General features: G+C 39.8%; 1 protein-coding gene across 2 annotated transcripts in view; it reads right to left on the bottom strand.

Annotated features, from left to right (window-relative positions):
* The window catches only part of TMCO4 (transmembrane and coiled-coil domains 4), a 443,311-nt gene that overhangs the window by 76,665 nt on the left and 343,242 nt on the right, over nucleotides 1–23,404 (bottom strand). For both annotated transcript variants that reach the window (XM_078642487.1, XM_078642488.1), the window contains exon 12: nucleotides 18,799–18,916. In XM_078642487.1, coding sequence (XP_078498613.1) covers nucleotides 18,799–18,916 — 118 coding nt within the window. The remainder of the gene's footprint in view (nucleotides 1–18,798; nucleotides 18,917–23,404) is intronic.

Genomic DNA, 23,404 nt, shown 5'->3' with positions numbered 1-23,404 from the left:
GTGAGGGCGATAGATAGATAGATAGATAGAGTGAGGGCGATAGATAGATAGATAGATAGATAGATAGATAGATAGATAGATAGATAGTGAGGGCGATAGATAGATAGAGTGAGGGAGATAGATAGATAGAGTTAGGGCGATAGATAGAGTGAGGGCGATAGATAGAGTGAGGGCGATAGATAGAATGAGGGCGATAGATAGAGTGAAGGCGAGAGATAGATAGATAGAGTGAGGGCGATAGATAGTGAGGGCAATAGATAGATAGATAGAGTGAGGGTGATAGATAGTGAGGGCAATAGATAGAGTGAGGGCGATAGATAGAGTGAGGGCGATAGGTTGAGTGAGGGCGATAGATAGAGTGAGGGCGATAGATAGAGTGAGGGCGATAGATAGAGTGAGGGCGATAGATAGAGTGAAGGCGATAGATAGATAGATAGATAGATAGATAGATAGAGTGAGGGCGATTAGATAGAGTGAGGCCGATAGACAGATAGAGTGAGGGCGATAGATCGATAGACAGATAGAGTGAGGGCGATAGATCGATAGAGTGAGGGCGATAGATCGATAGACAGATAGAGTGAGGGCGATAGATCGATAGACAGATAGAGTGAGGGCGATAGATCAATAGACAGATAGAGTGAGATAGATAGATAGATAGATAGAGTGAGGGAGATAGATAGATAGATAGATAGATAGTTGTGTGTGTTGTTGTGTGTGTGGTTGTGGTTGTGTGTGTGTTATGCTTTGTTTTGCTATGCTATGTTTTGTTATGCTATGCTATGTTTTGTTGTGTTTGGTATGCTACGCTATGTTTTGCTAGGCTATGATATGTTTTGTTTTGTTATGCTATGTTTTGTTGTGTTTTGCTATGTTTTGTTATGCTATGTTTTGTTATGTTATGCTATGTTTTGTTATGCTATGCAATGTTTTGTTATGCTTTGTTTTATTATGCTATGCTATGTTTTGCTATCCTATGCTTTGTTTTGTTATGCTATGCTTTGTTTTGTTGTGTTTGTTATGCTATGCTATGCTTTGTTATGCTATGCTATGTTATGTTGTGTTTTGCTATGCTATGCTTTGTTTTGCTATGCTATGTTTTGTTATGCTATGTTCTGTTATGCTATGTTTTGTTATGCTATGCTTTGCTTTGTTATGCTATGTTTTGCTATGCTATGCTTTGTTATGCTATGCTATGCTATGTTTTGTTATGCTATGCTATATGTTGTGTTTTATTATGCTATGCTTTGTTTTGCTATGCTATGTTTTGATATGCTATGCTATGTTTTGCTATGCTACTATATGTTTTGTTTTGCTGTTCTATGTTTTGTTGTGTTTTGTTAATCTATGCTATGTTTTGTTGTGTTTTGCTATGTTTTGTTATGCTATGTGTTGTTGTGTTTTGTTATGCTATGTTTTGTCATGCTATGCTATGTTTTGTTTTGCTATTCTATGCTTTGTTTTGTTATGCTATGCTCTGTTTAGTTTTGCTATCCTATGCTTTGTTTTGTTATGCTATGCTTTGTTATGCTATGCTTTGTTATGCTATGTTTTGTTATGCTATACCAAGCGTTGTTTTGTTAGGCTATGCTATGTTGTGTTTTGTCATGCTATGCTATGTTGTATTTTGTTATGCTATGCTATGTTTTGTTGTGTTTTGTTATGCTATGCTAGGTTTTGCAATGAGATGTTTTGTTATGTATGCTATGTTTTGTTGTGTGTTGTTATGCTATGCTATGTTTTGTTGTGTTTTGCTGTTTTGTTATGCTATGCTTTGTTTTAAGTTATGTTCTGCTGCTTTGTTCTGCTATGTGTTGTTGTGTTTTGTTATGCTATGTTTTGTTATGTTATGCTATGTTTTGTTATGCTATGCTATGTTTTGTTTTGCTATCCTATACTTTGTTTTGTTATGTTATGCTATGTTTAGTTTTGCTATCCTATGCTTTATTATGCTATGCTTTGTTGTGTTTTGCTATGATTTGTTATGCTATGCTATGTTTTGTTTTGTTGTGTTTTATTATGCTATGCTTTGTTTTGCTATGCTATGTTTTGTTATGCTATGTTATGTTATGCTATGCTATGCTTTGTTATACTATGTTTTGTTATGCTAAGCTTTGTTTTGTTATGCTATGCTATGTTGTGTTTTGTTATGCTATGCTATGTTGTGTTTTCTTATGCTATGCTATGTTTTGCTATGCTTTGCAATACTGTGTATTGTTATGTATGCTATGTTTTGTTGTGTTTAGGTATGCTATGCTATATTTTGTTGTGTTTTGCTATGTTTTGTTATGCTATGCTTTGTTTTATGTTATGTTACGCTATGTTTTGTTATGTTATGCTGTTTTGTTCTGCTGTTTTGTTGTGTTATGTTATGCTATGCTATGTTTTGTTTTACTATGCTATGTTTTGTTTTGCTCTTCTTTGTTATGTTATGCTATGGTTTGTTTTGTTATGCTATTCTATGTTTTGCTGTGTTTTGCTATGTTTTGTTATGCTATGTTTTGCTATCCTATGCTTTGTTTTGTTATGCTATGCTATGTTTTGTTGTTTGTTATGCTATGCTATGCTTTGTTATGCTATGCTATGTTCTGTTGTGTTTTGCTATGCTATGCTATGTTTTGCTATGCTATGTTTTGTTATGCTCTGTTTTGTTATGCTATGTTTTGTTATGCTATGCTATGCTTTGTTATGCTATGCTATGTTTTGCTATGCTATGCTTTATTATGCTATGCTATGTTTTGTTATGCTATGCTATGTTTTGTTATGCTATGCTATATGTTGTGTTCTATTATGCTATGCTTTGTTTTGCTATGCTATGTTTTGATATGCTATGCTTTGTTTTGTTGTGTTTGATATGCTATGTTTTGCTATGCTATTATATGTTTTGTTTTGCTGTGCTATGTTTTGTTGTGTTTTGTTAAGCTATGCTATGTTTTGTTGTGTTTTGCTATGTTTTGTTATGCTATGTGTTGTTGTGTTTTGTTATGCTATGTTTTGTCATGTTATGCAATGTTTTGTTATGCTATGCTATGTTTTGTTTTGCTATCCTATGCTTTGTTTTGTTATGCTATGTTCTGTTTAGTTTTGCTATCCTATGCTTTGTTTTGTTATGCTATGCTATGTTTTGTTATGCTATGTTTTGTTGTGCTTTGATATGCTATGCTTTGTTATGCTATTTTTTGTTATGCTATGCTATGTTTTGTTGTGTTTTATTCTGCTATGCTTTGTTTTGCTATGCTATGTTTTGTTATGCTATGCTTTGTTATGCTATGCTTTGTTATGCTATGCTTTGTTATGCTATGCCAAGCGTTGTTTTGTTAGGCTATGCTATGTTGTGTTTTGTTATGCTATGCTATGTTGTATTTTGTTATGCTATTCTTTGCTTTATGTTATGTTAGGCTATGTTTTGTTATGTTATGCTGTTTTGTTCTGCTGTTTTGTTGTGTTATGTTATGCTATGCTATGTTTTGTTTTACTATGCTATGTTTTGTTTTGCTCTTCTTTGTTATGTTATGCTATGGTTTGTTTTGTTATGCTATTCTATGTTTTGCTGTGTTTTGCTATGTTTTGTTATGCTGTTTTGCTATCCTATGCTTTGTTTTGTTATGCTATGCTATGTTTTGTTGTGTTTGTTATGCTATGCTATGCTTTGTTATGCTATGCTATGTTATGTTTTGCTATGCTATGTTTTGCTATGCTATGTTTTGTTATGCTATGTTTTGTTATGCTATGTTTTGTTATGCTATGCTATGCTTTTTTATGCTATGCTTTGTTATGCTATGCTATGTTTTGTTATGCTATGCTATGTTTTGTTATGCTATGCTATGTTTTGTTATGCTATGCTATATGTTGTGTTTTATTATGCTATGCTTTGTTTTGCTATGCTATGTTTTGATATGCTATGCTATGTTTTGTTGTGTTTGATATGCTATGTTTTGCTATGCTATTATATGTTTTGTTTTGCTGTGCTATGTTTTGTTGTGTTTTGTTAAGCTATGCTATGTTTTGTTGTGTTTTGCTATGTTTTGTTATGCTAAGTGTTGTTGTGTTTTGTTATGCTATGCTTTGTTTTAAGTTATGTTATGCTATGTTTTGTTCTGCTATGTGTTGTTGTGTTTTGTTATGCTATGTTTTGTTATGTTATGCTATGTTTTGTTATGCTATGCTATGTTTTGTTTTGCTATCCTATGCTTTGTTTTGTTATGCTATGCTCTGTTTAGTTTTGCTATCCAATGCTTTGCTTTGTTATGCTATGCTATGTTTTGTTGTGTTGTGTTATGCTACGCTATGCTTTGTTGTGTTTTGATATGCTATGCTTTGTTATGCTATTTTTTGTTATGCTATGCTATGTTTTGTTGTGTTTTATTATGCTAGGCTTTGTTTTGCTATGCTATGTTTTGTTATGCTATGCTTTGTTATGCTATGCTTTGTTATGCTATGTTTTATTATGCTATGCCAAGCGTTGTTTTGTTAGGCTATGCTATGTTGTGTTTTGTTATGCTATGCTATGTTGTATTTTGTTATGCTATGCTATGTTTTGTTGTGTTTTGTTATGCTATGCTAGGTTTTGATATGCTTTGCAATGCGATGTTTTGTTATGTATGCTATGTTTTGTTGTGTGTTGCTATGCTATGTTTTGTTGTGTTTTGCTGTTTTGATATGCTATGCTTTGTTTTAAGTTATGTTCTGCTATGTTTTGTTCTGCTATGTGTTGTTGTGTTTTGTTATGCTATGTTTTGTTATGTTATGCTATGTTTTGTTATGCTATGCTATGTTTTGGTTTGCTATCCTATGCTTTGTTTTGTTATGTTATGCTATGCTTAGTTTTGCTATCCTATGCTTTATTATGCTATGCTTTGTTGTGTTTTGCTATGATTTGTTATGCTATGCTATGTTTTGTTGTGTTTTATTATGCTATGCTTTGTTTTGCTATGCTATGTTTTGTTATGCTATGTTTTGTTATGCTATGCTATGCTTTGTTATACTATGTTTTGTTATGCTAAGCTTTGTTTTGTTATGCTATGCTATGTTGTGTTTTGTTATGCTATGCTATGTTTTGTTGTGTTTTCTTATGCTATGCTATGATTTGCTATGCTTTGCAATGCTGTGTGTTGTTATGTATGCTATGTTTTGTTGTGTTTAGTTATGCTATGCTATATTTTGTTGTGTTTTGTTAATGTTAATGTTAATGTTAATAGGTATTTGTAAGTGCTCGTACGCCCGGGGGCTTCATGGCGCTGTAGGAAGGAGCTAGCGCAGGGTCACAGGGGAGGGGGAGCAGCTCAACAGTGCGCCTGAGTGAAAAGCCAGGTTTTCAAGGAATGTCTAAAACTGAGGATGTTGTCATTCAGTTTTAGATGGAGGGGAAGGGAGTTCCAAAAACCAGCTGCAAGAAGGTCAAAGCAGCTGCCTCCAAGACGCTTCCTCTTGTAAGATGGAACAGTCAGAAGAGATTTATGAATAGAACGGAGATTGCGTGAGGGAGTATATCTCTTAAACATGTCTCTGATGAAAAGAGGGCCAGAGTCATGCAGAGATTTGAATACAATGCACCCTGTTTTAAACGCCACACGCTGCTCCACAGGCAGCCAGTGTAGCTGTTTCAGGCCGGATCTTACAGACTGCCTCTTCAAGAGGTTCAGGAGGAGTCTGGCGGCCTGATTCTGAACCAGCTGAAGGCGTTTGAGCTCTCCAGCTTGAATGCCAAGGTAAAGACTGTTGGAGAAGTCAAGTCTGGACAGAACCAGGGAGATGACTATCTGAGTGAGAGCAGCCGGGGAGAAGAAGCTGGCAATTTTCTTGATTTTCTTCAACTGGAAGAAACTAGCTGAGACAACTGCTCCGACTTGTTTTTTGAGGGAGAGGTCTTCGCTGATATGTATTCCCAGACTCTTGACCGAACATGACTTAGATGGAGGAGTTCCCATACAGGAAGGCCAGAAGCTGGGGTTCCAGCTGAGGGCGCTCAGTCCCGGCAAGACCAATTCGGTCTTGCCAGGGTTAAGCTTCAGATGACTGCAGTTCATCCATTTTAAAATGTGGGACATAGTGTTTTGAAATTCAACCACAGCATCCTTGGTGTTTAGAGGGAAAATCAACTGCAGATCGTCTGCATAGTTGAATATCGTTACTTTGGCCCTCCTAAGGGAGTGCAAAAGGGGGCGTAGATATAAATTAAAAAGCAGGGGTGATAACGAAGAGCCCTGCGGGACTCCACAAGTAGAAGAAATGCTATGTTTTGTTATGCTAAGCTTTGTTTTGTTATGCTATGCTATGTTGTGTTTTGTTATGCTATGCTATGTTGTGTTTTCTTATGCTATGCTATGCTATGTTTTGCTATGCTTTGCAATGCTGTGTATTGTTATGTATGCTATGTTTTGTTGTGTTTAGGTATGCTATGCTATATTTTGTTGTGTTTTGCTATGTTTTGTTATGCTATGCTTTGTTTTATGTTATGTTACGCTATGTTTTGTTATGTTATGCTGTTTTGTTCTGCTGTTTTGTTGTGTTATGTTATGCTATGCTATGTTTTGTTTTACTATGCTATGTTTTGTTTTGCTATTCTTTGTTGTGTTATGCTATGGTTTGTTTTGTTATGCTATTCTATGTTTTGCTGTGTTTTGCTATGTTTTGTTATGCTATGTTTTGCTATCCTATGCTTTGTTTTGTTATGCTATGCTATGTTTTGTTGTTTGTTATGCTATGCTATGCTTTGTTATGCTATGCTATGTTATGTTGTGTTTTGCTATGCTATGCTATGTTTTGCTATGCTATGTTTTGTTATGCTATGTTTTGTTATGCTATGTTTTGTTATGCTATGCTATGCTTTGTTATGCTATGCTATGTTTTGCTATGCTATGCTTTGTTATGCTATGCTATGTTTTGCTATGCTATGCTATGTTTTGTTATGCTATGCTATATGTTGTGTTTTATTATGCTATGCTTTGTTTTGCTATGCTATGTTTTGATATGCTATGCTATGTTTTGTTGTGTTTGATATGCTATATTTTGCTATGCTATTATATGTTTTGTTTTGCTGTGCTATGTTTTGTTGTGTTTTGTTAAGCTATGCTATGTTTTGTTGTGTTTTGCTATGTTTTGTTATGCTATGTGTTGTTGTGTTTTGTTATGCTATGTTTTGTCATGTTATGCAATGTTTTGTTATGCTATGCTATGTTTTGTTTTGCTATCCTATGCTTTGTTTTGTTATGCTATGCTCTGTTTAGTTTTGCTATCCTATGCTTTGTTTTGTTATGCTATGCTATGTTTTGTTGTGTTTTGTTATGCTATGTTTTGTTGTGTTTTGATATGCTATGCTTTGTTATGCTATTTTTTGTTATGCTATGCTATGTTTTGTTGTGTTTTATTATGCTATGCTTTGTTTTGCTATGCTATGTTTTGTTATGATATGCTTTGTTATGCTATGCTTTATTATGCTATGCTTTGTTATGCTATGTTTTGTTATGCTATGCCAAGCATTGTTTTGTTATGCTATGCTATGTTGTGTTTTGTTATGCTATGCTATGTTGTATTTTGTTATGCTATGCTTTGCTTTATGTTATGTTAGGCTATGTTTTGTTATGTTATGCTGTTTTGTTCTGCTGTTTTGTTGTGTTATGTTATGCTATGCTATGTTTTGTTTTACTATGCTATGTTTTGTTTTGCTCTTCTTTGTTATGTTATGCTATGGTTTGTTTTGTTATGCTATTCTATGTTTTGCTGTGTTTTGCTATGTTTTGTTATGCTATGTTTTGCTATCCTATTCTTTGTTTTGTTATGCTATGCTATGTTTTGTTGTGATTGTTATGCTATCCTATGCTTTGTTATGCTATGCTATGTTATGTTGTGTTTTGCTATGCTATGTTTTGCTATGCTATGTTTTGTTATGCTATGTTTTGTTATGCTATGTTTTGTTATGCTATGCTTTTTTATGCTATGCTTTGTTATGCTATGCTATGTTTTGTTATGCTATGCTATGTTTTGTTATGCTATGCTATGTTTTGTTATGCTATGCTATATGTTGTGTTTTATTATGCTATGCTTTGTTTTGCTATGCTATGTTTTGCTATGCTATGCTATGTTTTGTTGTGTTGTGTTTGATATGCTATGTTTTGCTATGCTATTATATGTTTTGTTTTGCTGTGCTATGTTTTGTTGTGTTTTGTTAAGCTATGCTATGTTTTGTTGTGTTTTGCTATGTTTTGTTATGCTAAGTGTTGTTGTGTTTTGTTATGCTATGCTTTGTTTTAAGTTATGTTATGCTATGTTTTGTTCTGCTATGTGTTGTTGTGTTTTGTTATGCTATGTTTTGTTATGTTATGCTATGTTTTGTTATGCTATGCTATGTTTTGTTTTGCTATCCTATGCTTTGTTTTGTTATGCTATGCTCTGTTTAGTTTTGCTATCCTATGCTTTGCTTTGTTATGCTATGCTATGTTTTGTTGTGTTGTGTTATGCTATGCTATGCTTTGTTGTGTTTTGATATGCTATGCTTTGTTATGCTATTTTTTGTTATGCTATGCTATGTTTTGTTGTGTTTTATTATGCTATGCTTTGTTTTGCTATTCTATGTTTTGTTATGCTATGCTTTGTTATGCTATGCTTTGTTATGCTATGCTTTGTTATGCTATGTTTTGTTATGCTATGCCAAGCGTTGTTTTGTTAGGCTATGCTATGTTGTGTTTTGTTATGCTATGCTATGTTGTATTTTGTTATGCTATGCTATGTTTTGTTGTGTTTTGTTATGCTATGCTAGGTTTTGATATGCTTTGCAATGCGATGTTTTGTTATGTATGCTATGTTTTGTTGTGTGTTGCTATGCTATGTTTTGTTGTGTTTTGCTGTTTTGTTATGCTATGCTTTGTTTTAAGTTATGTTATGCTATGTTTTGTTCTGCTATGTGTTGTTGTGTTTTGTTATGCTATGTTTTGTTATGTTATGCTATGTTTTGTTATGCTATGCTATGTTTTGGTTTGCTATCCTATGCTTTGTTTTGTTATGTTATGCTATGCTTAGTTTTGCTATCCTATGCTTTATTATGCTATGCTTTGTTGTGTTTTGCTATGATTTGTTATGCTATGCTATGTTTTGTTGTTTTATTATGCTATGCTTTGTTTTGCTATGCTATGTTTTGTTATGCTATGTTTTGTTATGCTATGCTATGCTTTGTTATACTATGTTTTGTTATGCTAAGCTTTGTTTTGTTATGCTATGCTATGTTGTGTTTTGTTATGCTATGCTATGTTTTGTTGTGTTTTCTTATGCTATGTTTTGCTATGCTTTGCAATGCTGTGTGTTGTTATGTATGCTATGTTTTGTTGTGTTTAGTTATGCTATGCTATATTTTGTTGTGTTCTGCTATGTTTTGTTATGCTATGTTTTGTTATGCTATGCTTTGTTTTATGTTGTGTTATGCTATGTTTTGTTATGTTCTGCTGTTTTGTTCTGCTGTTTTGTTGTGTTATGTTATGCTATGCTATGTTTTGTTTTACTATGCTATGTTTTGTTATTCTTTGTTATGTTATGCTATGGTTTGTTTTGTTATGCTATTCTATGTTTTGCTGTGTTTTGCTATGTTTTGCTATGCTTTGTTATGTTATGCTATGTTTTGTTGTGTTGTGTTTTGTTATGCTATGCTTTGTTGTGTTTTGCTATGCTATGTTTTGTTTTGTTATGCTATGTTTTGTTTTGCTATCCTATGCTTTGTTTTGCTGTGCTTTTGCTATCCTATGCTTTTGTTTGTTATGCTATGCTATGCTGTGTTTCGTTATGCTATGCTATGTTTTGTTATGCTATGCTGGTGACGGTATGTGAGGGTGTGTGTGAGTGTGTGTGAGTGTGTGTGAGGGTGTGTGAGGGTGAGTGAGGGTGAGTGAGGGTGAGTGAGGGTGAGTGAGGGTGAGGGGAGTGAGGGTGAGTGAGGGTGAGGTGAGTGAGGGTGAGGGGAGTGAGGGTGAGGGGAGTGAGGGTGAGTGAGGGTGAGTGAGGGTGAGGGTTTTTGAGGGTGATGGTGTGTGAGGGTGAGAGGGTGAGGGGGGTGAGGGGGGGGGTGAGGGGGCGTGAGGGTGTGAGAGTGAGTGAGGGTGTGTGAGGGTGAGAGGGGGTGTGAGGGTGAGGGTGTGTGAGAGTGAGGGGGTGTGAGAGTGAGGGTGTGTGAGGGTGAGTGAGGTGAGAGGGTGAGGGGGGGAGTGAGGGTGTGTGAGGGTGAGTGAGGGTGAATGAGGGTGAGTGAGGGTGAGGGGAGTGAGGGTGAGGTGAGTGAGGGTGAGGGGAGTGAGGGTGAGTGAGGGTGAGGGGAGTGAGGGTGAGTGAGGGTGAGGGGGGTGAGGGTTTTTGAGGGTGATGGTGTGTGAGGGTGAGGGGGGGAGGGGGGGTGAGAGGGCGTGAGGGTGTGAGAGTGAGTGAGGGTGTGTGAGGGTGAGAGGGGGTGTGAGGGTGAGGGTGTGTGAGAGTGAGGGTGTGTGCGGGTGAGGGTGTGTGAGGGTGAGTGAGGTGAGAGGGTGGGGGGGTGTGAGGGTGAGTGAGGGTGTGTGAGGGTGAGTGAGGGTGTGTGAGGGTATGTGAGGGGTGTGTGTGTGAGGGGGTGTGAGGGTGAGGGGGTGTGGGGGTGTGAGGGTGAGGGGGTGAGGGTGAGGGGTGTAAGGGTGAGGGGTGTGAGGGTGAGGGTGAGGGGGTTAGGGGGTGAGGGGGTGAGGGGGTGAAGGGGGTGAGGGGTGTGAGGGTGAGGGGTGTGAGGGTGAGGGGTGTAAGGGTGAGGGGTGTGAGGGTGAGGGTGAGGGGGTTAGGGGGTGAGGGGGTGAAGGGGGTGAGGGGGGTGAGGGTGAGAGGGATGGTGAGGGTGTGTGCAGGTGAGGGGGTGTGAGGGTGAGAGGGGGTGAGAGGGTGAGTGAGGGTGTGTGAGGGTGTGTGAGAGTGAGGGGGTGTGAGGGTAAGGAGGTGTGTGAGGGGTCGGGGTGTGAGGGGATGAGGGTGGGTGAGGGCGTGAGTGTGAGTGAGGGTGAGTGTCTCTAATGAATGTCGCTGCTTCGCCTTCTTTGAAAATGTTCAGTGCTGCAAATAGAGCATGCCGCCCTAATTATCACAGCATGAGGCCCCAAAGTGATCATTATCACAGCATGCAGAGAGGCGCCCCACGCTGCTGGAGCACTCAACTGCACATTAATTATAGTTAAGTGCTCCAGCAGCCTGGGGCGCCTGTTGACATGCTGTGATAAGTGGGGTCTCATGCTGTGATAATAGTTACTTGCGGTGCACAAGCTGTTCCACTGTGAAGCTCGTTCACAGACCTGAATCGGCTCGTGCCCATACTACAATTGGCTCGTGCACAGGTCTGTCTCCAGGTCTGTCTCCCTTGGAGGCAAACACGGTGACTATAAGTCTCGTTGGCGGCAGCGCGAAGACGCGCTGCAACGCCATCGAGACCTAAAAAGGCGCAGTCACTGGGCGGGTGATAGATGGCATGAAGTTTGAAAAGGGATCAATGTTGCACTTGAAGCTCCAGAGAGAGGGATTTGAATGTATGTGATGAGCTGTTGGGAAGAACCTTGAATTGAAGGAGTTTCTGAAGATGATTACAATACCTCCCCCCACTTTATCTGCTCTATAATTTCTGACAATGGAGTAGTCGGTGGGTGGTAGAAGATCAAAGATAGTATGAGAGATGTCGTTAAACCAGGTTTCAGTGAGAAAAAAAATGTCGAGATTGTGAAGAGTGATTGTGTAATAAATTAAATTTTGAGCTTGTGTTTGAAAGCAGATCTGCAGTTGTGTAGCAGGCAGCGCAACTCTGACAGGACTGTTTTGGTGGAGGAGTGATTGGGCTTATAGGAGTGATATGGATAATGTTTCTGTATGAAGGTGCCCGGATAGAATAAGACTGATGTTTAGTTCTGGCAGAGGAGATAGTCAGGATGTTGTGCAGAGTAGACGAAGTAGGAGAGGAGGGGGAAAAGTGATGGCGTTAGATGTCTTGTAACAAGCTAATAAATCAGCGATGTTCGCAGATGATAGATTATGTGTGGCTTTTTTGGGGCGCAGAGCAAGGTACTCCTCGGGAGTTTGGGGAAGTAGTTGTGAGCCAGGGGAAAGAGGTTGTTGGGAAGGGTGGACATTTTAGTACTAAGTAGAGAGATGGAGGCTTCAAGCTGTGAGATAGAGGAGATGAGGAATCCTAGTTTATTTTCTAAAGAGAGTAGGGCTGAGCACGGAAAGTTGGGAGGATTGATGGGTTCCGGAGGGAGATGAGGAAATAAATAACTCTTCAATTAAGTGAGGGTGCAATGTCCTAAGAGGAGTAAACGAAAAAACAAAAAAGCCTAAGAGTGCAACTGAGCGAAAAAAGTGAAACCTGGACAGAAAGACGAGTGGGTGGTTGAAGTGCAGAGATTAGATACTGTGAGTAAATTAATTTTCAGTGCTAAGCAAAGATAACATGCACATGGTATGAACACTGAGAGGTGTTAATGAGAAAAGAAGGTCTTAGACCCCTGGGAATGTGTCGGACGGGGGTGGGGGGTGACTGAATGGTAAATTAGTCAATGCTTCAGAACATCCAGATCTTTATCTCAGCTGCAAAGCATTGAATCCCTTGTCAACCCCAGAGCAGAAATAATGTGCTGATAAACCTGTCAGAAGCGAATGTTCAAGCTCGCCTCAGACAGCTTCAATAACAGAAGCGGCTGCAAGAATATAACCAATCTAAAAGCATTCATTTATTTTAATGAACCACTTTAAAATACATCCTGCAATAATGCAGTGCCAGAGATCATCAAGGCAGCTTATAAACTGCTATGTTTCACCGGAAGCTCTGATCAGGAGAATAAAGTGACATACCAAATATGACAAATCGCTTATGTCGAAAAGGAATAATGACACAACTTTATCACCTACAATTAAAGACAAGCCATGACACAACTGAAGGAGCACGTAACTAGTAAATGATTGGTGCATGTAGAGGGAAGACGGAGGCGCCCATCGTTCAGCTAAGTGCGGCCTAACCCGGTGCTCCGGACTTTGGTCTAAAAGAGCTAACATTTCTATAGAAGTTCCATAAAGGAACTACTGTGTGTGTAGCTGTGCTCCTTGTGAAAGGGTAGAATGTCGTCATTCACAGTGAAGTTAGCCAATGGCTGAACGTGGCTGATCCACTGCCCAATGCTTTATGCTGTTGTGGGAGGAAGACAAATGTGAATGACACAATGACAGACCAATGAATGAAGTGGTCTGGCTGAAAATCCCTATAAGCATATTATAGAAATCCTTTTGGTAAAATAAATGAAAAGGACATGGCTAACTCCATACCTAAAAAGGGCTTTCTCTATACAACCATCCACCCTGACAAATAAGACAATCAGAAAGACTGCAGGTCTGAGGCATCCTACATACTGGTTTCCCCGATTTCCCACCTATGGCACTGCCATCCAATGCTGACAGCAGAAAGTGCTTTTCAAAGTTGTTGATTCAAAAGCTGCCCTTAGTTTGATACTGAAGTCCCATGTACAGTACCAGACTATGGCTCAAACTTCAAGTTACGTTTCCCACCAGAAAATGTGGACTGTAAACTACTTGGTGCATGTGGTTATTATTAGTGGAGGACCTATTGATCATAAAACATGGGACTTCACTGTATAACATATTAGAGGCTACGTAGGCAATTCTAACTTGTTCTCTCCAGTCCTAGTCTGCACAGTGCCAGGATGTGGTTCACGGTCAATATGAGGATCAGGCTTTAAGCAAATCCAATATGACAGTTGAGCAGATCCCAGTAAATCCCCTCTAGGAATTCCCATCTGTATGGTGTTGGTCCATCAGGGAGTGGCAAAGCTCCCCTCTTTGACCAGACATGTCAGTATGCAGAGATCTAAGATCAGAATACTGTTTTTCTCCTTCTGATATGTAAGCCAAGCCTAGCTCCTTCACTGACAGTGGTGCCATATATGTTTCCCAGAGAGGCCTTTTGAGTGATAAAACCACAATAGAACAAACAAGGGTTGGCTTCCAAGTGCCTAACAACTTTTAACGTTTCTAGCCATAAAAAGAAATCCAGACACAAGCACCAGGAGTGATTTGCCAAACGCTGGTAATGGATCCCGCCTGGTACCAAGTATTTTCACACAGAGTTCTTCTCAATCCTCAGTCATGTCAATGATTGAGTGTTATTTCTGCCTACGGAGAATAGCGTCCCTGAAAAAAACCTAATGCAACTTCCAGAGGACCCAGAATTAGGTGGAACTTCTGTGTGTTTGATTCTGAACAATCAGTTCCATCCAGTGCTAGTCGAGTCACAGACTCTTTAATTTAGAAAGAGTCTGGCATTACCCTTCTCTGTTGCACTACTCTTGGTACAATGACTACAAGTTTCAACCACTTTTTTTGGTCAAATCTCACGATTAGTCAGAACACAACACAAATGTGTCCCCCACTGTTTGAAACAGTTACCACAGTTACCACAGACATTTTACTGTCAAGTTTTGAAGATTCTTGGCCTCCATGTTGATATTTGACACTTTTGCTGGATCCTTAGAAATACATTATCAAGTCTTGTCATAGAGACTGTAGCCTGCGGGGGACAAAAAGGCCTCTACCACTGCTCACACGCCTCTAATGGAGGGCATATTGAACCTGGTGATTTATGATTTTCTGGCAACAGAATACAGATACACTCATAAGTACTGTACTTATTTCAGCGGAGAACTACTTATAAAGCAAAGGATGGATGATTTAGCAGTAGTACAACATAATCAAGGATGAAGAGGATGATGTGACGGAAAGTGACGTTCATCTCACTCTAAGATACTTTGTAGTGTTTCTGAAAGCTAGAAATCATGGACACAAAATTGAAAAACGGTAGCCAGAGCAGAAATAGTGGCACATATACACCTGAAGTACAATTAGTCATACAAATCCTCATTCAAAATTCACTGTGGGCAGCAGAGAGGAATACACATCCTATTAAACATCTCTACACCCAGAGCCCCAATTCATACATTGCATCTCACAACAACAGCACCTATATATTAAGACAGCCAAAAGACTCCCTGTTTTGATAATTCATTGGCAGCATGCTTCTGCAGCGTGACTAGTTGTTTTCGCATGAAGCAATGCTATCGAGTCATGTAGGTAGCGTAGCGTCTGTCATTGTTTAAATCGGCTAAGCTTGTGGCTTCCTATTTCTATTCAGTGCAGTATGCATTCCAGGATTACCACTATTAAAGAACCCGTCTCACAGACCCACTACAGCAAAGGATTTTAATCTTGCAATTTCATATTTAACAGTAACAAGCTTTGGCAAAAGTCAGCATGTCTGGTGTGCTTATGAGGATTGGGTTAGGTGAACCAAAGGGACTGTAAGCCTCCCCTGTGAAGTCCCTGCCAGAATTGGTAAAGCAGCTTCTGCTATCGATAGAGCTTGTTTCAGCGCTCCGTCCATCATTTCCTTGTGTTTGCTTTGTGTACTGTAAGTTGGAAGGGTATGCAGAGACGTGGGTCCCTTGCTTACTTTGCCACTGGATTCAAGCTAGCCTGACTGATAATGAGAGTTACCCCGAAACCGGTCCCAGGATGCTTGTTTCTGGTCCAGGGAAGACCTGGCTTGGCAGTTCGGACTGGACTGTTCCCATAAGGAACAGGGTCAAAGCTGATTTGCATATAGCTGGGTCTGAACTGGGGTGGCTAAGTGAGCTAAAGTATGATGATTGATTCAACCCAGATCTATGACTGGGGGTGAGTGTCGGAAACGTTTCAGGCTCAGTCCATCATCTCCCCTTGTTTGAATAGACAGATCTATGAGCAGTAAGAAACTATTTCTGCCATATAAGCTAAGCCATAAGCTAAAGTCAATACCACAGTGTATCTTCTGTGGAATGTCATGGTCTGTATTGATCCAGAAGTGCTCGCTACAGACAGCTACATCTGTCATCAGCCAGATGCTAAAAAGGATTGTGGTCACTCTATTTAAGAAATGAATACCTTCAATCAGTTCAAGAAAATCAAGCGAAAATGCTTAAGGCATCTTCATAACAGTGTTAGATACTCCATTTAGCTCAAAGTTTCTGAGAATGACCTCAGACTCCTCTCTTATCCCATCTCACCTTAATGAAGGCATATGGTATAGACAAAAAGTGGTACAGCTATGGGCTACAGGTTTGCCTCCTTTCACCCAGTGCATTGGTTTGATGGCGTTTTCTTGACTTTGTATGAAATTGTTATATGTATGCTAATACAGTAGACCACTGATGTGTGAATTTTAGTGGTATCCAAGATACTTGTAATCTTGTTATAGGCTCGTACTCGTATTCCCGTATATATTTCATCAAATATCAACTGGATGTCTCAATTTCTATCTCACCACCCATCAAAATAATGTTGCAACTAATACTTAAGCAAGGTTTTGTAGAGGAGTGCATCCTGCATTCTCTTGTTATTCATGTTGTGTTTTCTCCATTTATCAAATTGCCTTTGTAGAAAACGTTATTGAAGTAACCTTACACAAACATGTCCCATATGAAAGCCATATTTCCAGGCTCATTGTACAGGATTGTTTTGAATAATTTGGTTTTAATATTTTGTCTTCCTCTTCACAGACAGAGATTGGAAAAAATACACTGCTCATATCGATTGTGGTTCAGCCTTGAAAATCCTTGAATGGTTTACCATGCACAAGAGGGATACAGACTGTCAGTAGAACTATTTACAAAATGAGTTAAAACAAAACTCGAGCTTTCTGTTATATTGTTTCTAATTCAGCATCGAAAAAGCACACAAGTTGCACTTTCCCAAAATTGAACACATATGTTGGTAGACCTATTTACAAAATGGGTTCCAACTGCAGGAGAACCAAAAGGAACGTCACTGCAATTAATATACAAATGATGTACAGTCCATGTTAAAGCCTAATTCAGTTAAAATACATTTAAACCTGAATACAAAAGACTATGACTTCTGTACTAAATTTCTTGAAGGAACCATCATATATGCACACAAAGCATAAAATAATGAAACCTTATATAAATTATGAAAAAACCTACAGTGTGCAGAATCCTCGGTCTAAAAAAGCTTTCTGGTGATGCCACGTCCTATGCTCTGAAACACTGCCACCTCCATCCATTCTACTTTCCAGTCTTTATCCTTTTAGGCCAAATAACATCCTTATGTGGAAAAGGGGATGATAAAACAGTATGGGGAGCAACCCTACATGCCAGCAGGCATATGACGATCTAGATGTGGATAACTGCGAGAAGCACCTTCCAGCTCATCTTTGCTTAGAGACCCAAACATTACTAATACAAGATCAAACATTAATAACTAGAGACAGCCTAAGACAAGGGTGACAGCAGGGAGTGTGAAATGAATGTGGGGATTGACAATATTGAGAGGTGGCTGAATAAAAGTGAGGGAAGAGGGCCTTTGAGTTTAAAGTGGGGGTGGGAGGAAGAGGGCACTGAAGCTGGGTGCAGAAGGAAAACAGAAAGTTTAAGCGTTATAGAGCAAAACCAGGCAGAGGGAGGAGATCAGGCAAAGATACTGAAGTTAGGGTGAAGTAATGGACAGGTGGCTGCAGAAGAAAGACAGAGAGAAAAAGCTGAAAGAGAGGTAAGGCCATGTCCAAAGCTGAAAAAGAGGTATGAATGCATGATCAGTTATGTGACGGTGGGTTAAAGTCAGGGAGATTGGTGAGGCTAGGAGGGTTGTAGGAAGTTATAGTGTGGTGATGATGGAACCAAGGGCACATCATTGCTCCGAAGGTGCATGTGGAAAGTCATATGAAGTTGGGATAAAGGTAAGATCAGTGTACAGAAGGCGGGGTTACGTTCTTGACAAGTGGATGAAGATAGAAGGAAAGAGATGAAAGAGTGGGTGGAGGTATGGACAAGTAAGATAACGGTGGGGTCTGTTGATTGAAGGTGGGGTAGAGAAAGGGAAAGAAGACAGAGATAGGGAGAGCTGAAAAGGACAGAAAAATGGTGAAATTAAGGGAAGATCACTGTACTGAATGTCCAGATGAAGACAGGGACAGTCGGATGAAGGTGAGGTAAAGGCAATGAGAGTGTATAAAATGTGCACTGAAGGTATGGTCAGTGGTCTGAAGGCAGTGGGTTTCATAGAGGACTGCAAGTGAAATCAAGGAAAGTGGGATGGGTGTGGACTAAAATTATGGTGCAGCAAATAAACTGTGAGATAGTGAAGGCAGTGGGCTGAAAGTATGGGATGAAGGTCGGGAGAAGGGAGGAGTTGGATATATAATTGAGAATGGCTTACAGTTGGTAGTGGAGGCTTAGGATGTAGATTGGGTGGAGATGTAGGGTGAATAAAATGGCAGTGAACTGAATTAATTTAATGGAAGCCTATAGGAATACAGTGGGGGTTCACGCTGCAGCAGGACTGAATCGTTGAAACTGGTGTTCGTGAAGCATGGAAGTACACGTTCAGGAAGTGGAGGGGCAGAATGTGCCAGGTGAATGCAGGGAGAGTGGGAGGAGAACAGGGCAAGAGGGTTTGACCCTGGGAGGTAAAGACAGGGCATAGGTTTAGAGGAGAAAGATTAAGCATAGGTCAGGAAGCTCGGAACTCAAAGGGGAGGAAGATGCAATTATTGTTTCTTAGGCTCGTGTAAATGCTAGTATGTCTCAGTCACTAGTGGTCATGCATATATATTTAAGGCAAACAGTTACATGATCTAATCGTTTAATTGCTTGGTACAGGAGAAAAGAAAATCTTTGGAAAATGTCCCCTGCTTCAAAATCTGGACCACTCATGTTTACTGTGTTTATGTTCAAACCCATATACAAGCTGAGCCTCACAGACCTGCAGTACCCATTAATGATCCTTCCGGCCACCACCTTAGTGAGGGCACTCCAGTACTTGGCATCTCCTTCCACTGGAGCCCCCAGCATCACCACATCCTCAATAATACCTTCACAATCTGCGAAGAAATGAGACACGCAGGTTTTATCAATGAAGATAAAGATGTTTACGATAAAAATCATCTTGTAATTGCATTTCTTTGAACAGATGAAATTCCATTTTTGTACACTGGATTTGACAGCAGGTACCAACAAATGTCAGACATGATATCCTTACTATTATCCTGTCTTCTACAGTGCAGCTCATTCTAAGGAATTTCGAAGAATTCCGATAAGATTTTGGTTCCTTTAGTAATCGTTCTTAAAGTTGAGGTGGCAAACCCAAAGGGTATGCATGCTGGAGATAGCGTGAAAGTGGCAAATAGGTTTACGCAATCACAGAGAGGGAATAATAATTAGCTGGAAGGAATAGGAAATGTTACAAAGCACGCGTTACAGCGCGTGTCATTAAAACACATTTTTTACAACGCATGTCATTACAACGCAAAATCCATTACAACACAATTACTATTCTAACTCTGCTGGGGTATTACTTTGGGGAATGGGTTGTAATAAATTATGCAATGTAATGCCATGCGTTGTAATGGATTTTGCGTTGTAAGAAATGTGTTGTAATGACACACGTTGTAAAGTGTGCGTTGTAAATTATGTTTCATAGCTGGAAGGGGCCATACTTTAAAACTTCCTTGCTCAAACCACAATAAATACCCAAATGCAGAGATTAACAGAAATAGACAAGCCTTGTAATATTCGAACATATATGGCAAGTATGAGAGGAAGATAAGACTGAATTAGGTCCAAAACATAAAAATACAATAAATAATAATTGAGAAAAAGGACTAAAAGGTGGAGGATTTAAAAACAAAGGCCCAAGAAAAAATAAAATGAAATAACACATATTGGGAAATACCACCTAAGTACCCACTATTTATATTGCTAAATGCCCGCAATATTCCGAACACTAATCCATCTATAACTACTCTGTGTCAGTTAAATCTGTGTGCTTCCAATTCTGAATAAAATTTAAACAGCAGATCAACAGTAGGTCTGATCTAGAAAGGACTAGTCACATCTCCCTAGTGAAGTTTCAACAGATAAGTGACCTGGTGACAACTAAGGGAGAAGATCTATTTCTTCTACTTGAATGGGTCTTATAATTAAAGAGACATTGCATTCTACTCCTTCCACATATCTCAGCTATAAATATAACTTTCTAAGGACATGGATCTTGTGACTCAATTGAGTAGCACTAGTAGTGTCCACAAAACAATAGATTTTCTTTTTCAATATGTTTCTTCAAACCTTTATAAAACAGTAACGTGCTGTCTAGATAAGATTTGGGTTTGGTGTCTGAAATGTTTCCTCGGTTTGTAGGCAAATCAGAAGATACTGTCTCCTATCACAGTAACTTGATGGGAACCACTATGTTGGTGACCAATGAAAGAGTATGTTGCAACTGGACGGTCAATATTACCTGACTTATGGCATCAAAGAATATACAAAACAATCTTAAGATATCTTGCATGAGGGGGGGTGAACAATATGAAATATATTTTACAGCTGCTTAAGTTTAGTAATACAAATAACACTTCTGAAGATGTCAATGGCAGGGTTTTGATCTCAAGCATTTTGCAGTGAGGGCCGCGAATATTAGAGATGAATCACATTTAATTGAGGTATTTCGTTCATGGATTGGGAAATTGCAGGTTTGGCAAACCACAAAAAATACAATGAGAAGTTCCAAAGCTTGTGATTGCTATTCTTGCAATAAGATCTGAAACGTATCCAAGAATGTCTGTGCAATATTCAGATATTGATAATTACATGAGTGGCCACAACACGATTAAATGTTGTATGGTCATAAATTCTATTAAGACTAATATTTGGAATGAAGGAACGAGGCATTATTTTATCAAAAACCTTCATACGGTGAAGTGGTTCATGTGCCTCAGTTAAGAGCTGTAAAGAAGTTTGCATATCCCGTTTCATAGTTAACAATACTGACCAACAAAAATACCCCATCCACTACATCATCTACTCCAATTTATCAAGGTAAGTAAATAGTTACCCCACATCTACTTACCCAGACTTACCATGCAATGCAGTAGACTGGTTGATGTAGTGGTTGAGATATATTTTGTCATGCAATAAATCATGAACACTATAGAAAAAGTATAGTATGAACAAGCTCGTTGGCACTACATATAAAAGAAGCAGAAGAGTTCCTCAATGTTAGGATGGTGAACTTGTTTACACAATTTGCCGAAGGAATGAACCATATTAGATTGGGCTAGGTCCTTTGCACAGGGAAAGCTAACGATGTTATAGGGCCATGTATAAAAATGTAATATAAGAAACAGACCGATTTAAAAAGGCACATTAATTAACGTGGTAGCAACAGTGTGTTGACTTTCTAATATCAAGAAATCTTTAGATTAATAATTTGGGGATGCACCCAAGAAACTGCAATTCTAAAATAAAATTTGGGAAATGGCAAGCTGAGACTATTAATTCTGATTAAAAAGAAAAACATCTCAGTATCTGACTCAATATGAGTAGAGCAAATTGAGAAGTTGTATGTTGGCAGAACACTGGTTTAGGACGAATTTCGAAATAGTTATGGGCTTATCAACGGGATACAATTATGTTCCAGTGACACAGTGTGCACAGAACCCACGTCTGGGAATATCCATCCCACTTAGGGTGACAACCGGAACTCAAGCAACCCAGGACCGGCTTCGCCTTAGTTATGGGCTCAACAGTCAGGTACAGCTTGATTCCAGTGACACAGTGTGCATGAGAACCCATGTCTGGGCACACCAGCCCTGGTTTGGTTTTGTTCTGGTTCAGGGAGTACCTGGCTTAGCAGTACGGGCTGGACTGGTTCGACTGGAGCAGGTAAATACTGATTTGCATAAGCTGGGTCCAAACTGAGGTGACAGGGTGTTCAAAATAATGATGGCTTGAGATGCGGCCTGAGTAATTACCAGTGGCTGAGGTTAATTTAAGCATTCCATCCATCACTTTTGGTATACTTTAATGTGTATTCCAAAGTAGGGAGCCAGACGTGGGTCCAGTGCACGTGAAAATTATGGCATGGCTGACAGGGAACAATGCAAAAGGGTAAGGAAAACTGTGATTGTCTATGCATTAATTGCTTCAAGTGAAGGTATTTAGTTTCACCTTTTGTATGTTTCAAATCAGCATCAATGTTATATTTAATCTGATTTCACATAAGCATCATAACTCTCAAGGTAGCCTATCCCAAAATATGCCAATGGTTTAATGAGAATAGAGCATGCCTTTGTGATGTAATTTCAGCTCAAAGTGGTACAAAAGGGGGTGGTGATGGACGGAGCATCTGAACCAATCAAACACCTTCAGCAAGCCGGGCTGAAGACGGCTGTAATGCCAGAAACCGGTCCTCGGAAGCTTGTTTCCGGTCCAGGGAAGGCATGGCTTGGCAGTTCGGGCTGGACTGTTCCCATGAGGCACAGGGTCAGACTGATTTGCATATAGCCATGTCTGAGCTGGGGTGGCAGAGTGGGCTAAAGAACGGTGATGGATCAAACCCAGATCGTTTGACTGGGTGTGAGTATTTGATTGGTTCAGATGCTCCGTCCATCACCACCCCCTTTTGTACCGCTTTGGCCGCCATAAGTGTGGCAGGGTATGCTCAGACGTGAGTCCATTGCTCACTTTGCCACTGGATTCAAGCAAGCCGGGCTGAAGACGGCTGTAATGCCAGAAACCGGTCCTCGGAAGCTTGTTTCCAGGCCAGGGAAGGCATGGCTTGGCAGTTCAGGCTGGACTGTTCCCATGAGGCACAGGGTCAGACTGATTTGCATATAGCCATGTCTGAACTGGCGTGGCAGAGTGGGCTAAAGAACGGTGATGGATCAAACCCAGATCAGTTGACTGGGGGTGAGTGCTTGTATTGTCAACGCTCCATCCATCACCACCTTTGGTTTTGCTTTGTTCGCCATAAGTTGGCAGGGTATGCTCAGACATGAGTCCCTTGCTCACTTTGCCACTGGATTCAAGGAAGCCGGGCTGAAGATGGCTGTAATGCCAGAAACCGGTCCTCGGAAGCTTGTTTCCGGTCCAGGGAAGGCATGGCTTGGCAGTTCGGGCTGGACTGTTCCCATGAGGCACAGGGTCAGACTGATTTGCATATAGCCATGTCTGAACTGGGGTGGCAGAGTGGGCTAAAGAACGGTGATGGATTAAACCCAGATCAGTTGACTGGGGGTGAGTGCTTGTATTGTCAACGCTCCGTCCATCACCACCTTTGGTTTTGCTTTGTTCGCCATAAGTTGGCAGGGTACGCTCAGACGGGAGTCCCTTGCTCACTTTGCCACTGGATTCAAGCTAGCCGGGCTGAAGATGGCTGTAATGCCAGAAACCGGTCCTCGGAAGCTTGTTTCCGGTCCAGGCAAGGCATGGCTTGGCAGTTCGGGCTGGACTGTTCCCATGAGGCACAGGGTCAGACTGATTTGCATATAGCCATGTCTGAACTGGGGTGGCAGAGTGGGCTAAAGAACAGT

The sequence above is a fragment of the Lissotriton helveticus genome, chromosome 5_1 (genome assembly GCF_964261635.1).
Source record: "Lissotriton helveticus chromosome 5_1, aLisHel1.1, whole genome shotgun sequence".
Taxonomy (NCBI): Eukaryota; Metazoa; Chordata; class Amphibia; order Caudata; family Salamandridae; genus Lissotriton; species Lissotriton helveticus.
The sequence above is the reverse complement of the archived record's forward strand: the minus strand, read 5'-3'. Positions and strand labels throughout refer to the sequence as shown.